Source organism: Manacus candei, unplaced genomic scaffold, assembly GCF_025592945.1.
Source record: "Manacus candei isolate 608988 ecotype Guabito, Panama unplaced genomic scaffold, ASM2559294v1 h1tg000025l, whole genome shotgun sequence".
NCBI classification, from domain to species: Eukaryota; Metazoa; Chordata; class Aves; order Passeriformes; family Pipridae; genus Manacus; species Manacus candei.
Window position 1 is genome coordinate 2104295 of NW_026138073.1, and position 15660 is coordinate 2119954.

General features: G+C 44.5%; 1 protein-coding gene across 5 annotated transcripts in view; it reads right to left on the reverse strand.

Annotated features, from left to right (window-relative positions):
• The window catches only part of LOC127471583 (contactin-4), a 283238-nt gene that overhangs the window by 95546 nt on the left and 172032 nt on the right, over positions 1-15660 (reverse strand). For all 5 annotated transcript variants that reach the window (XM_051788645.1, XM_051788648.1, XM_051788644.1 and 2 more), the window contains 2 exons: positions 10566-10692; positions 9232-9407 (listed from right to left, as the gene is read on the reverse strand). In XM_051788645.1, the coding sequence (XP_051644605.1) occupies positions 9232-9407; positions 10566-10692 (303 nt within the window). The remainder of the gene's footprint in view (positions 1-9231; positions 9408-10565; positions 10693-15660) is intronic.

Consider the following 15660-nt stretch of genomic DNA (forward strand, 5'->3'; position numbering starts at 1 on the left):
GAAGGATTGGCCAAATTGTCCCGGGTCAGACTGAATAAAGAACCTTCTACTCAGAGACAGTTTGTATGCCCTCTTCCAAATTGTTTTCATCACATTTGCATAACTCTCCACACATAACAGACCACACTTTCATATCCTGGACAAAACACACAACCAGATGGAGAGAGGAGACATTTGCATCGCTGCCCACGGAATAATATGGCTTCACTGGCTCTAGACTATAAACTGGGCTAATTTGGCCCATAAAACAAGTCTTGAAGAGGGGATTCCAGGGCATCTCAATCAATTCCAGACATTAGAGGGCACTGGTTTGAAGAAATCATGGCCTGTCCACGGGAGGAAGGCTGAAAGCTCTTAAACTGCTGCCTGGCACCCACAACAGCAACACTCAACAAGATTTGCCTCCTGATATTTATGGCTCCAACACCTCTAAACACTGTCTCTATAAAACCTGGCTTTTTAAAAGCAGGGTTTTGTGTCATCCCTCTCCCCAACACACAGAGATTAAGTTCTTCAGCCCATGTCCTTGCTGTTGTGTCAGGACTACCCAGAGGGCTGGGTGGAATAAACCCCCTCTGATACAGAGCTTAATAGAATTTTAGTTTAAGAGCTGCTGTTCTAATGAATAATTTCGAGAGTCACTGATTTGAGAAATAGTTTACAAGTCTGGGGATGAAAGCTTTCTAATTTGACCTTTAGAACAGAAATTTCACCGGGATTTCTACTTCACTGAGGGGAAAAAAAGGGGGAAAAACCAGTTTTAGAGGTAAATACCTTGCCATTCCCTCACCCTGCCTCCCTGTTGGAAAATATTTTTCCTTGGGCTTTATTACTGTGGGGATTAAACAAGGCAATGCCTGTGCATCTTTGCCACTCACATCTCTGACCTAGGTACCACCTTGGACCTGGATGTCTCCATCTGGGTTCTCATGCTGGGACAGGTTTATTCTTCCCAGGTCTTTCCAACCACCATCTATGAAAGACAGAGTGGTTGGTTTATCCAGATGGCTTCAATTCCTCCTCAGGCTTTCACCTTGCGTCCCAAAGATGGCTTTTCCTCGAGCATTACCAATTCCACTGTCCAACAGACAGCCATGGGTGTCACAGATCCTTGCTCTGTGCTTGGACAGCCTTCTCCTTCCTCCACCACACCAACCAGGAGCTGCTTGTGCTGACCAGGACAGCTCCTCCTGCCACACCATGTGCTCAGCACCTCGCTGGGATCTGATCCTTGCTTCCAAACAGGCAACAAGCCACTCCCAGTGCTTTTTTACCTTCCTTCATGCCACTAATCATACAGGAAAACAGGAGCTCTAAGCAATACCTGCAAGGCACCCACTGTCCCCTTCCAAAATCAAACCACTCTTCTCTGGGATGTTACCAAATTAAAAAGAAAAAAAAAAAGAAAAAAACCTCCCTGACTTAATGTCCCATTCCATAAAAGCTGCCTCTCTGTTTTTTTTTTTTTCTACAGGAAATATTTCAAACATTTGTTTTGAAGCTGCTACTCTGCCTGAGACAAAATGCTGAGGACTCTGAAAATTTTATTACTTTAATCTACAAAATCTGGGCAGACGTTTCCCCTTGGGTTGACTTGAATGGGGTTATTTCTCTCTCAGAAGTTTTTTATATTCTCCTAGAAAAAAAAAAAAATCCAGTGTTATTCACACACTTTCTTCCAGCACAGATGACTTTGCAATAGCCAGAGAGCAGAACTTCTGCTGGCCCAGGAGATGCTGCAGAGCTCTCTCATGTCGTGTCTGAGCATTAACATTGCAGATGCCTCACAGCTTCCCCACTGGCTCATGCTCTGCTGCACCTTCTTATGTGTGCAGTGAAATGAATGCAAATTAGACCCCAAATGATGTAAAATAGAATCATAAAGCTGTTTGGGTTGGAAGGGATTTTAAGTTCATCTCATTCCACCCCCTGCCCTGGGCAGGGACACCTTCCACTAGCCCAGGTTGCTCCAAGCCCCGTCCAACCTGGCCTTGGACACTTCCAGGGCTGGGGCAGCCACAGCTTCCCTGGGCAATGTGACACAAGCCCAGGCACAAGTTTCAAAGAAAAATTTCCCTTCACTTGATCAAAGCCCAGATGAAAAAGACCCCACAGAGAACCTGAGAGAGTGTCTGGTGGTTCAGCTTCCCTTTGGAAATGCACATTATGATGCTCTGCAGCATCTCACAGAGCGTTGATATTTTGTCACTGTTCATCTCTCATGTCTAATGAACAATGAAATGTCAGTCACGTTTGCTGCAGACAGGAAAAGTGACACGGGACAACTTTGGACAAACACATTTAAAGCTCTGCCATCCTTTGTGCCAACACTGACTCCCTCCCTGCTTTTGCTTTCCACAAGAAAAACAGGAAAGAAAAAAAGAAAAAAAAAAGGAAAAGCAGCCACGAGAATAAAGTTGTTCTGCACTGGCCTTGCATCCCATCAACAGGAACAGAAATTGTCTTAGAGAGTCCACCTAATGGGGCATTATGCTTTTGGGCATAATGGGAATTTGATCAGGGGTCCTGTAACTGCTGTTTTCCATAAATTTAGAGGCAATACTGATTTGCATTGATATGGAATCACTAATGATCATCCTAAGGATAATAATTATTTCCTCAACTAGGGAAACAGCATTATTTCATTTGACAGACCAGGAGATTTAGAGGCAGAAAGGGAGGTGTTCCAAGAAGCATCCTAATAACTGAGCAAATAACACAGACCTCCTGATTTCTTGTCCTGTCCTCTATCCACTGGACACAGAAGACCAGGAAAATCGATGGGGATATGCCATGAAAACACTTGCTTACAGCTCTTCAGATGCTTGTGCTACTCTAAAATCAGTTTTTACAAGGTGTTTGAATGTTCATTTAAAAAAAAAAAAAAAAACACCTCCATCTGCATTTAATTCTTTAAAATGCAGCCCTTAGATACAAAAATAAAATATTCCAAATATACTTTATTTGACATATTAAAGCAAAATGAATAAATATGGAGGGAGACGGGGAAAAAATGTCAAGCCTGTGCCTTGCTGGTCCTTAAATTTACAAACTAGAAGAGAAACTGTGGGGTTGTGACTGACCTGTGGTTCTCAGTTCTCTGGTGGTAGTTCTCCCAGCCCTGTGACACCTCCCCATGCAGCAATCCCTGCCCTCTCCAGAGCTATTCTTGCATATCTAAACCAAAATACACTCCTTAAATAACATTGCAGTCTCCCAAGATTACCAGTTTTGGGACAAGGGGAGCCTGATTATTTACAAATTCCCTGGCACTGCTTTAAGGAATAATACATTCAGCTTATTTATAACCCTGGGGGGAAACAAGGCAGGTGTAAATCCTACACTTCTGAGTTAAGGGTCCTTCTATCCCAGATGAAAGTAAAATAGGTTATAGATCTATCCTCTGCTGCACAGTCCCTATTCATCAAAAAAAAAAAAAAAAACCAAACCAGGAAAAGAAAGAGAAAAAAGAGGAACTTAAGAGGCTTAGCCTAGTTTTCCACCCACTGGAGACTGTGGTGAAAGAGCAGAGGTTGGGAGCTGGTTCTCTGACACTGCTGAGTGCACTGAGCAGGGCTGAGGTGAAACAGCAAAGGAGAAACACTGGGAAGTGATTTCATGTGGAAAAATGCAAATAAATTGCTTAGTCCCTTGTTAAACTCACACCAAGCCCAGTCCTGGGGAGCCAAGCAGCTGGAGGGGCTAATTTTGCCAAAGACCAGCAAAATAAATATAATTTATTGATATAAATGACATTTCTCCTTTAAAAGGCACTGGAGGAAGAATTAGGGAATTTACATGCATGCACTCTTGAGCCAAATTTGTCATAATTAGCCCCAAATCTTATCTGATGGCCTAGAATATTTTAACATATTGTTGCAGAACTGGGGACACCACGAACAGGCTGTACCCTGACTGCTTATGGGAGAAACAGGGATGGCTGGCACATCCCAGTGGGAATGGGGAAGCCTGGGAAGACGAGGACTCTGCACTGGTAGAACTGCACATTCAAGCTCCAAAATAATGTTTATTTGCAGAGTTCCATGTTGCTGCCACAAAACCACTCCTGGGCAGTATGACAAAACCTCTGGTTGGCCTGGATGTGCAGAGGCTCCAAAAGAATTCAACGGGAAAAAAAAATGAGATTGTGGGGTATGTCGGGGAAATTGGGCTATGTTAAGAAAATGAATTTCTGCAGAAAATTAAATGATTTCAGGCAGATTCACGGGCCCCTTTTACTAAATTTTGCAGGGGCAGCATGGTGATGCTTCACTCCTGCTCCAGTATCCTTGGAGGGCACCTCCCTTCAGCTCCATTATTCCCCTCTCCACTGGGATCTCATTTATGTTCTAAAAATTGGTACCTCAGCCCCCTGGACATCTCAATATCATTTTGGCCAACTGCAGAAAACATTCATAGCATTAGCATGGACCTGTTACAGATCCAAATGAAACTCCTCCACAGAGAATTGCCATAGGCTGGACAAGCAGCGATTTGGGAGAAGCCTGTCGAGGCAGAGCAGAGGGAAGGACACCAGGAGTCCCCCCAGTGTGGGGTCCCACAGTGTGCAAAATGCTAAAATCCCCTAAAAAGCAGATCCCATTTCTCTAACAGCCCCTGTTTCACAGACATCACTTTTAGGCAGTTTTTGTAACAACAGGGGGCAAACCAATGGGACGACTGAAAACCGGCACCGATTCAAACTTGATTTTCCTCTTTGGTGCCCATTTCAAAATCAACAGCATGAGACAAACACCAGTGCTGATGAGAAAGGCAACAACTACCACACAGCCACTCAGCCACTCTCCAGAGGGTTTGTTTTAAACCAGCATTCCTGCAGGTAGCACCATCTCTGGGAATTTGCAGGTTAAACAGCAAATCCCGCTGAGGAGTTTAAGGCCAAATTGAGTCAAGTTATCACAGCAGGGAAAGCATATTTAATCTGTGAGCGTTAGGGATGGCTCCACGGGAGAAGATGAGGGTCCATCTGTAGGGAGAGCACAGCAGAGGCTTGGCCCCATCCTCAGGATGCATTAGCTGCCACCAGAGGAGGTGGAAAAGACCTCCAAGATCAAGTCCAACCTCTGACCAAACACCACCAGGTCCACTAACCCACATCACAGGGCACCACATCCACTCATTGTTCGAACACTTCCAGGGATGGTGACTCCACCACTTCCCAGGGCAGCCTGTTCCAGTGCTTAATCACCTTTTCAGCGAAGAAATTTTTTCCTGATGTCCAACCTGAAGCACCTCTGGCACAACCTGAGGCTTTTTCCCCTTGTCCTGTCGCTCTGAGGAGAGATCAACCTCTACCTCACCACAGTCTCCTTCCAGGGAGTTGTAGAGAGCAAACAAAGAGCTTTCAGCCTCTGTGTGTGCTGATGTTCCCCTCTGCCCGTTATTTCAGAGTCAGGAGAAACAATTTGGCAAGGACACCCTCCAACAGCTCACCCTGCCCATCCTGAGCCCTCCTGCCCCCAGCCCAGCCCTGCCAAGGGGAGCGGGAGCTGAGCAGGCAGAACAACCCACAAACTCAGCGCTTTCCCAGGGGTTTGGGCCAACTCTGGTGCCACTAAAAATCAATATGAGTTTTATCTTCATCCTAAACGGAAGCAGGACCCAGGCCATGGTAAACAACTTTAATCATATGTCTGAAGGGGTGGGTTCATCTCCAAAGTGCCGCGTCAGAGCCGCGCTCCTTCCCAGCCATAACTCCTTATTGATTCCAGTGTTATTTCCAAACAGAAACTACAGCACAGTGAATAAAATTGTCAAGCTAAGCCCCAACCCCTAAAATAAAAAGCACATAATTTAATCTTGTTCAGCTGTGTTTTCATATATCATTTTGGAGAAGCCATTATTAGATCCATACTCAAGAGTTTAAAGCTTTATTTTCTGAAAGCCTGTGTTGCTGTAAGCACAGGGCTTAGGGTATCATTAATCCATGTTCTGTTACTGTGGCACAGCAGATTCCTCACTTTTGAAAATATGTTCCATTTCAGAGACAAGCAGCATTGGAAAAAAAAAAAGAGGGGAGAGAAAAAACGGAGAAGAAAAAAGTGGGGGGAAAAGAGGGGGAAAAAAAGGGAGCAGGAAGAAGGGGGGAGGAAAAAAGGGGGGAGGAAAAAAGGGGGGAGGAAAAAAGGGGGGAAATAAAAAGGGGGAAAGAAAAAGGGGGGAAAGAAAAAGGGGGGAAAGAAAAAGGGGGGAAGAAAAAGGGGGGAAAGAAAAAGGGGGGAAGAAAAAGGGGGGAAAGAAAAAGGGGGGAAAGAAAAAGGGGGGAGGAAAAAGGGGGGAAGGAAAAAGGGGGGAAGGAAAAAGGGGGGAAGCAAAAAGGGGGGAAAGAAAAAGGGGGGAAGGAAAAAGGGGGGAAGGAAAAAGGGGGGAAGGAAAAAGGGGGGAAGGAAAAAGGGGGGAAGGAAAAAGGGGGGAAGGAAAAAGGGGGGAAGGAAAAAGGGGGGAAGGAAAAAGGGGGGAAGGAAAAAGGGGGGAAGGAAAAAGGGGGGAAGGAAAAAGGGGGGAAGGAAAAAGGGGGGAAGGAAAAAGGGGGGAAGGAAAAAGGGGGGAAGGAAAAAGGGGGGAAGGAAAAAGGGGGGAAGGAAAAAGGGGGGAAGGAAAAAGGGGGGAAGGAAAAAGGGGGGAAGGAAAAAGGGGGGAAGAAAAACGGGGGGAAGGAAAAAGGGGGGAAGGAAAAAGGGGGGAAGGAAAAAGGGGGGAAGGAAAAAGGGGGGAAGGAAAAAGGGGGGAAGGAAAAAGGGGGGAAGGAAAAAGGGGGGAAGGAAAAAGGGGGGAAGAAAAAAGAAGAGAAAAGGACAAATTTGAAATGTAAATGACACATCACAAAGCAAGTATTGGGGGAAAATATTAGGACTTTTATCATAATGAGTTTGTAACCTAAATACATATTTCAAGGATTAAATTGCTGACCCTCCCTGACCTCCACAGGAGGCTGAATGGCTCAACAGCAGTTTAATCTGCACTGAAAAGGCTACAGAAGAATAACACAGCCCTTGAAGAAGGAACATATATCACTGATGCCCCAAGATTCACAATTTAACTCTTAAGAGGAGGGGAAAAAACCCAAGCTCAACCTTCCAGCCATCAGTCTCAACAGACCCAACATTAATTTTCCTCAGAAATGAAAAATGAAAAGGAGATAAAACAAAACCCACACAGTAGGATGGAAAATAAGGGATTGTTCAGATGAAGGGTGAAGCTTCAGATGCCCAATTTTATTTTTGCTTAGGGGCAGAGTTTTTATAATAAACTTAAACCACTATGTATTTCATAATCCAGCTACTTCTGGTTGCAATCCCTTTGACTAAAGAAGACAAAAAGACTTTACTGTTTTAGCAAAGCACAGAGCCCACCTTGAGAGAACCCTAATTTTTATTTCTTTAATCCAAATATTTCTAATCTGATGACACTGTTTTATCAACCTGAAGTAAAATTTAGGGATCAAAAATGTATCCATTTATCCATTACTTTAACTGGAAAAGAACAAGCTTTTGAGTTCAGTCTTGTTAACTAGGAGTCAGTCAAACCAGATATGTGAGAAGAGGATGTGTTTCCACTCAACTGGTCCGTGGCTACTGCACTTGTCAGCAACAGGAATCATGGAATCACGGGAATCATGGAATCACAGAATGGTTTGGGATGGAAGGGACCTTAAAGCTCATCCAGTGCCACCCCCTGCCCTGGGCAGGGACACCTTCCACCAGCCCAGGTTGCTCCAAACCCTGTCCAACCTGGCCTTGGACATTCCCAGGGATCCAGGGGTAGCCACAGCTTCTCAGGGCAACCTGTGCCAGGGCCTCCCCACCCTCTGTGGGACTGGGAGAATCCCCCCTTCTAGTCCCATATCCTGAATTTGGAAGCCCAGGACCTGCCTTTGAGGAGCTGCAAGCTGGGACCCAGCTTGTCCTTCAGTGGTTGAATCCAGCAAACGTCTGACCCTGCCAGGGGGTGCTGAAGGGCTTTGCCCTGAGGGTGCTGCTCCCCAGGCTCCCCTGGGAGCTGGTGATGCCCAGGGCTCCTAAGGCAGAGCCTCTGTGGGACACGTGTGTCCAGAGCAGCAGAACAATGTGGGGTTTATAAGCAATCACCTTGACAAGCTGAAATGTGGAGTGATGAGAAGGGGCCTGAGGAAGCTGTTTATTACCCATCCACGCTGAAGAGGCACCTTCAGTCATGGAAAGACTCGAGCAGGTCATAAGCAAGAGGATAATATATTGTAAACTACACAGGGAGACAGAGGACTTGACTTTCCCCTCTGTATTATTTCTCATTACAAATCATCTCTCTACAGAGTGTGAACCTGGGGTTTATTGGCATTTTTATCTTCTCATTTTTGTAGCTGGAGCACATCAACTTCTCTTACCAGTCAGTCAAAAGCACCTTTCATTAAAGCTCTGCTGAAAGCTCTCCATTACTGAGAGCTTTGTGTCTGGGAAGGGTCTGCCTTGAACTCCTGCACGCTCCTCCAAGGATATTCCAGAGCAGCTCCTGCTGTAATTACTGCTCTGCTGTGTACACCCCTCCCAGGACAACAGCACAGAGAAATCAGAGATGACAGATAAATAAGTCCCTGTATTTACTCTCTGCCTTCACCTTCACAACTACATGAGAAAAAAGATGACTCGTGGTCCTGCGTCGTTGTTTGCCCACTCTCACAGACTTCATCCTCAAAATGGCTTTACATAAGTTCATATAAAGCTCATTCACAGCAAGATCTGTGCCTTTTCTCATCCTTAGCTTTCAACAGGGAGCTGTAACTCTGATTTAACCCAAAATAAATACAAAGTCCATTTTCCCTTTTACACCCAGAGTTACAAAATATCCCCCATGTCTGAGAGCACTTGCACCACAGAAACACACGACTTAGGACACCTGTCACTATGACTTTACTCCTTAAGGAGAGCATACTCCTGTTAATATTTTGAAGCTTTAATTCTCCAAGGAGAATAAAAACCCCCTGGGTGAGATCCCATTTACCAGATCCTTTCCCAGATGGCCCCTTCCTCAAAAAATATTTTACTGTATACTACATATAGTTTTAGCTAAATAATGATAAACCAAGACATGCCTTCCTTATTCACATTTCCTTCTTTCTCTGCTCCATGAACAGCTCCAAGGACACTCCAAAAACAGTTAGGAAAGGCTGGAAAGGAGACATACATCCCAGTTTTCCCTGCATGCCGAGGGAACAGAGGTTGCCTTCTTACTTACAGGCAAACTGAAGCTTTGCTTCTCTGCTGACAATGGTTCCAAACGGGTTTGTTGCTACACACTGGTATGTTCCAGTATCCTGGGTTTTATTGGGATTATTGATCAGCAGGTTGCCTTTCACCAGCCTGTAGTGGAAATCCATCCCCACGTCAATGCTGCTCCCATTTAACTTCCACCTAGAGCACAAAATGCCAAAGTTACATTCTGCTGATATTAATGGAGGCTCTTGGGTATTTCAAACTACAGCATGAAGTAAATAAAGAGAGATTTAGAACGTCTTTGACTACTTATTAAAGACAAAAAAAAAGGCACAAAAATGCAAATTTCCTGCACAGTATTGAAATATTCCAGTATTTAACTAAAAGAGCAATATCCTTGACATATATTTCAGTCTCTGAAATGATTAATGCTTCTGTAGTTGCTCGTGTTGCTGCTCTTTGGAATTAATCATTTTGCAAGGGGAAGTCCCTGGAACAGGATCTCTAAACCACTCAAGTCCACCGAGGGTTTTTTTCCCCCTCTCCCGACTTGCTGGCTGTTTATTTTTACATTTAAATTTCAATTTAAATTCACTCACAGGGGCTGTTGTCACAAACTGGGGCACTGAGCCATTCCAGCACCACGCTGCCCCAGTTAGAGCTGCCTCAGCCCCACCAGCCCTCGATGGAGGTGCTGCCCCTCCACCACCAGAGTGGGCAGAGAAACTATTTGAATGCGTTTGCACCAGTGAATCAACAGAGTTCATGGCATTAAACAGCTGGCTGTGTCAGAAAAGAGCCCAGTGTCTGAGCCCTGGTGGCTCTAAGTGGTTTCAGAGTGGCATTTACATGGGTGAGTAAAATGAGAGAGGCACTAAAGGAGAGAAAGCAGCAGCCTCGGGGATCTCCAGCAGCAGCAGCACCGGAGCAGGGCAGCATCTCCCTCTAAGGATCCCAGAGCAGTTACCAAAGCTGAAAAGAACTGAGAGCTTTGCCAGTGTTTAGGCAAAAGGATGGTTAATCTGAGAGCCAAGGTTGTTTATTGTCCCTTCATAACCTTGTTGAGCTCTTGTCTAAATTTTGCAATTGAGTTGCAGTGTGTGGTGATTTCCTGATGTGCGTTTCCTCTGTTTCTAATGTTCCTGAACCGTGGAATATCCTGAGTTGGAAGGGACCCACAAGGACCATCAAAACCTGGTCCTGCACATGTGCCTGAGAGCATTTCCAGGCTCCAGGGGCATCACTGAGTGATCCAGGCAGGAGAAAGGCCCTTGGGTGATGCTCCTGCAGTGCAGGGGTGGTGCCAAAGAACAGTTAAATTCAGTTAATGCTAAAAACCAGTTAAATTCAACAAACCCAATGGTTGGTCTGGGATTTCCTTTCACTTCACAGCTCAGCTCCACTTCCTTTTCCTCTGAATCCAAAGGGAAGATCAGGCTGTTGGGTTCCTGAAGGAAAACTGGCCCGTGCAGTGTGTTGTCATCTGCATGAAACAGGGAAAGTGTGACAGGTAATTGATGGAATCTCCATGTTCCCACTCTTAAAACATGAAATAGTGTCTTGGCAGCAAGAGGCCATGTATCATTCACCTTGGAAAAGATCTGATGACACTTTATTTTGTTTATAACACCAGATTTTTTTTTTCCCAGAGTCACTGAATCTCACACGGAGTCAACATTCATGCAAATGTCTGTGCATTAAATAGAGAGGAGACTGAAACTTCACCCAAAGTTCAAATGAATGGGAAGAGGCACGATCCTGGTGTCACAGCAAAGTTCAGTTCAATGCTTAATTCACCTTGAAAAATGGAAACATTTTCCTGGTGAACTAAAAGGCCACATTATCAAATACAGTCACACAGTAAGGTGAGCTGGAGGGGCCTCAGCAGGTCCAGCCCCCAGGGAGTCCCCTCGCTGGTTCTGCCACCCCTGATTGAAACCTTTTTACAGTCACAGGTATAAACAAGCCCCAGCCCCTCAGAGGGGACCCTTTCACACCCTCTGCCCTCTCTGTGCTGGGATTCCTCAGGAATTCCCTGGCTCCAGCCCAGCACCCCCTGGCAATGAGGGTCCCAAGTGTTTGGTGTGACCTGTGCTGCCAAGGACATCACTTGTCTGTGCACTTTGGAGTATTAAAAACTCACACTAAATGTAGGTAGAAGAGTGAAAATATTTTGGCAGAACAACCTGACACGACCTTCAAAGAGTTCAGGAGTCATTTCACAGCAATGCAACAGTCTGAGGTTGGGGATTACTCACAGGAGCCTCCCTCGTGCTGACTTTAGTTCTTTATTTTAAAAACACATTTTGATCTTTTGAATTGTTAACTCCTTCCTCTCTCCTCAACCACTCTCCATTTTCACCTTAACAATTTATCCTTTCTCAAACTAGGAGTTAAGGGTGAGTGCTGCTCACGGGATCATCCCCAAAGTGCAGCTCTGCAGCGAGCACCGAATTTCACAAAATACACCAATATTGCCCAAAATGCCCACAAAAAGCTACAACATAAATTCACTGCTCTCCATCCTGTTTGTATTAGACAGTTTTATCTTCACAGTAGCTGTTCAGAACATAAAAGAAACCAACTTTTCTTCCCTGAAAAAAAAAAATCATCCATCCTGATTTCACCGAGACTTTTCTGCTCATCAGTGGCGATGTCTGGCTGCCTCCTCGAAATATAGTGCAAGTAAGGACACAGTAAAACTCCTCACAACCAGAAAGTCTTTTAGTTGAATGAAAGGAACCTCGACTTAACATTTTTGGAACATTTTCCAATCTGTTTCTGCCCTATCTTTACAGCAGAGAAAGGGCAATTGTGTGGGCCACTGGGTGCCTGCAGGTCCCTCACTGCCCAGGGCAGGACTTGCAGGGATGTGACCATGGACTTCCCTTTAGTCAGGCTGCCAGAAGTCCATCTTGATGGACACACAGGAAATTTGGGGGTATGGGAGGTCAAAGGAAAAGGAATAAATAAAATATAAAGATGATGGGCTGCACGACAAATAAAAAAGAAAAAGGAATGAATAGAAGACAGTGGATCTTCCCGATGGGAGGAAGGTGAGAATGAATGTGAACAGCCCTCACATCTCCCAACACTGGGAAATCAGCTGGATTTACCAGGGACAGAACAATAGCTCTTTACTCCAGGGAGCAAATTCTGTCTCTCCACAGAAGCATTTCAGAGAGACTCTGCCAGGAAGATTATGAAGGAGCAGCCTCTCCCCCATGTCCCCTCCCTCAGGCCCCACCACAAAAGAGAGCACACTAAGCATCCAGTCACATCACTTGTATTTATCTTTATTCTTAATTATATGTTAATGATATCTGACTGAAACTCATCTATTATTCAAAACACATTTCACATCCTCTCTAGCTTTAAATTATACCTGTGTGCAACTTGCTGTTGCTGGTGGAAAAGGATAATAATAACCACAGAGTAAACAGGGCTAGATTGTGGTATCTGGACTTGTTTCTGAGATCCAGGGTTGCTTCACTCCCTAAACAGTCTCATTCACCCTAAGAAAAAATATTAAATCTGGCTTATAAAGATTATAGCTCTGAGTACTCTATTACAATTTTGAAAACAGAGACCAAAGGCAGAGAATTATGAAGGTAGAAATAGTCACAAATAGGTGAAAACACTGAATAACTTAATTTGTCTACTAAATCACTCAGTTTGCTAAAACAGAAACTCATTAAAAAAACAAATGAAACCATCTCCACATATTCCACCTGCTGCTGACACTGGTTAATATTCAGTTTTTATATGGCAAAAAAAATGCTTTCCTTTCCTTTTAGCCAGCAAGAAGCAAAGCCCTGGTGGGACTTTCAAGCAAACAGTATTGGGTGAGGCAGGAGAACCTCTGAAAGCAGCTGCCAGCACATCAGGGGAACAGGAGAGGAGAAAAAACCTTGCAACACTGGGTAGATAAAATGATTTTTGAGTGCCTTTCTTCTTTCTCTTATTGCTGCCTGTGTATAACCAAGATAAGCAAGTCCAAACTATTTAATCTTCAGCCTGTAGAGTCCCTTTGCTACAGTTTAATGTGTGATTGAAATCACTGCAGCCCAGATCCTACCACTGTGTGATAAGAGTTGAGCCACAGAACCTTACAGGAGAGGAGGATTTAGTTCACAGATCACTAAAGAGCCACTAATAAATAAAACAAACTGCCATCTAGATTCTCACAGACAGAAAACTAGAAGTGCCTGTACCATAAATGGCCCATTTTTGACTAAGTTATGTTGCTCAGATGCTCAGTGTCAGCCCAGGCAAAGGCATTTGCTCTATTGAAGCGTCTGGTGTTGTGGGAGCAAAGTTTTGCTATTTGGATAGCTCTGAAATGTGAATTTTACACTTTTTTTTTTTCTCTTTTCCTTTAAATTAAAATTGGTAACTTTATTTCTATGCAATAATGTCCAGGACTTGCAGTCAAAGAGAGATGATATCACATTTTTGGCTTACCACTGAAGGCCCCCACGAGTGGCTCAATCTACAGAAGTCCAGCAATGTCAGGAGGAGGCTGTTTCCTGAGCTCAGAGGGCTTTTCCCTTGCTCTTCTCATCAGGTTGTGTTTAACAGGCTCTCTTTTGGTCCTTTTATCAAACAGAGCAAGTTACCTCGGAATGAACATGAAACACCCTCAGCTTAAGACAACCTACACACCAAAAAGCATTTTCTCCTCCACTTTAGATAAAACAAATGTGCTCCTGCTCTGGGTGTGCCTCCTTTGAGAGAAGTGTATTTCTTTCAGTAAGATGCAGGATCTAGGAAATTTCAGTTGACTTTACTATAAAAGAAACATTTTAAACACAGAAGGAGGTGTGTGCCCATATGGTGTCGGACAGAACGTGATAGATCATTTAGAAGAACATTCTGCTCTCCAAGCTTCTGCTAGATATATAATTTTCCCCCTAGTGAATCACAGAAATCTATTAAAAAATGCCAGATTAATTTAAATGCATTCCAAATGAAGAGTGTCCCTCCAGTACCCCAAACCTGAGAGCCAGCACATCCAGTTGGATGCTAAATGCTTGTCATCTTCCTGTGCTTTTGAGGAATTGAAACGTGAAGAATGTCAGCTGAGGTTAATTCACATGAAAGAGGTGAAACCATTCCCGTTCTCTCTGAACATTAAGCCTGGTGACAGATCCTGTTACCTAAATAGAACTGCTTTAATTTTCATTGAAAGTTATGGCCAATTTGAGAGGAAGTTTAATTGAATATTCCACACCGTAGGGAAAGATAATAACTAAACTGAAGAGAGAATTCTTGGACTATATCCAGTGGAAATGAGAAAAATCCTTTCCTTGTTTGCTGCCGAGGGAATTGCTCTCTGCTGTGTGTGCTGCTGTGTTTTCATACAGTGCTACAAGTCGGTATTTCTTCAAGACAAAACTGCACCTTGGGAAGAGCAACTCTTCAGAAAAGTGGGAAGTGGGATGGATAGGACAGCTCAAGGGCACTGCTGATTAACACAACAGCCTGCTCTTCAAGGTTAGCAGCTGCATTACATCCTCCTGAGCAGGGAAAGACTAAATTGGATGCTCACTCCCTATTTCTTGCCCATCACTTCTATAACATCACCTGCACACCCAAACAGTGCTAATGGCCTCGAAATGAAGAGACAGAAAGGTTTGCACCACATAGTTCTACTGCAAATAATTCCACAGACTTCTCAGTGAACAAGACCCGATAAAGGTGCTTCCCACTCAAAGAAAAAAAATTGTATTACAGACAAGAGAAAAAAAAAAAGGAGATTTAAAAAGTCCTGTATTTTGAAGGGAAGGGTCTCGTAGCTCCTGTATCTTAGGGGACCAGCCATCAGCCTTCCTCCCCCAGTCACTCCTCCCCACCACTGCACCAGGGCTGGCCCATGTGCTTAGAAAAGAAAACCTCTCAAGATCAATAAAGAGAAATAAACAACAACTACGAGCAGATACTTTCATCAGGAGCAAAACTGAAAAAAATGGTGAGGCTTTTTCCCTCATCATCATCATCATCATCATCATCACCCCATCACTGCACAAGATGCACTTTCTGCTATTCCACTGCAACAATCTGAACCTTGGCAGCAAAAACACCCTCCCAGAGGTATTGCCTGAGACATTCCCTGAGCCTTGCTACTGGGTTGAGAAGCTGGATGGGGAGAAGAGCCACCACCTCTCTCCTGACCCCATGATGCAAGACTGGGCTTCTCTTGCAACACCTGCAGGTCTCCAACATGGACCATGAGCCAGACAGCTCCTGCTGCTATCTCACTCCTGCTGCTATGATCTCTCTTTTCTGACATCCTTTCATGTCCCAGCTCGCTGCTGTACCAAGTACAAGTGCAGCTGGAGTGGAAAGCCAGGCCTGGCAGGTGACAGCTGATAGGCACCAGTCTGATCCCCGAGTTCAAAAGCAGTGTCAGATACTCCTCAGAGACCGTAAGGCAGCCACAGAAATCCAG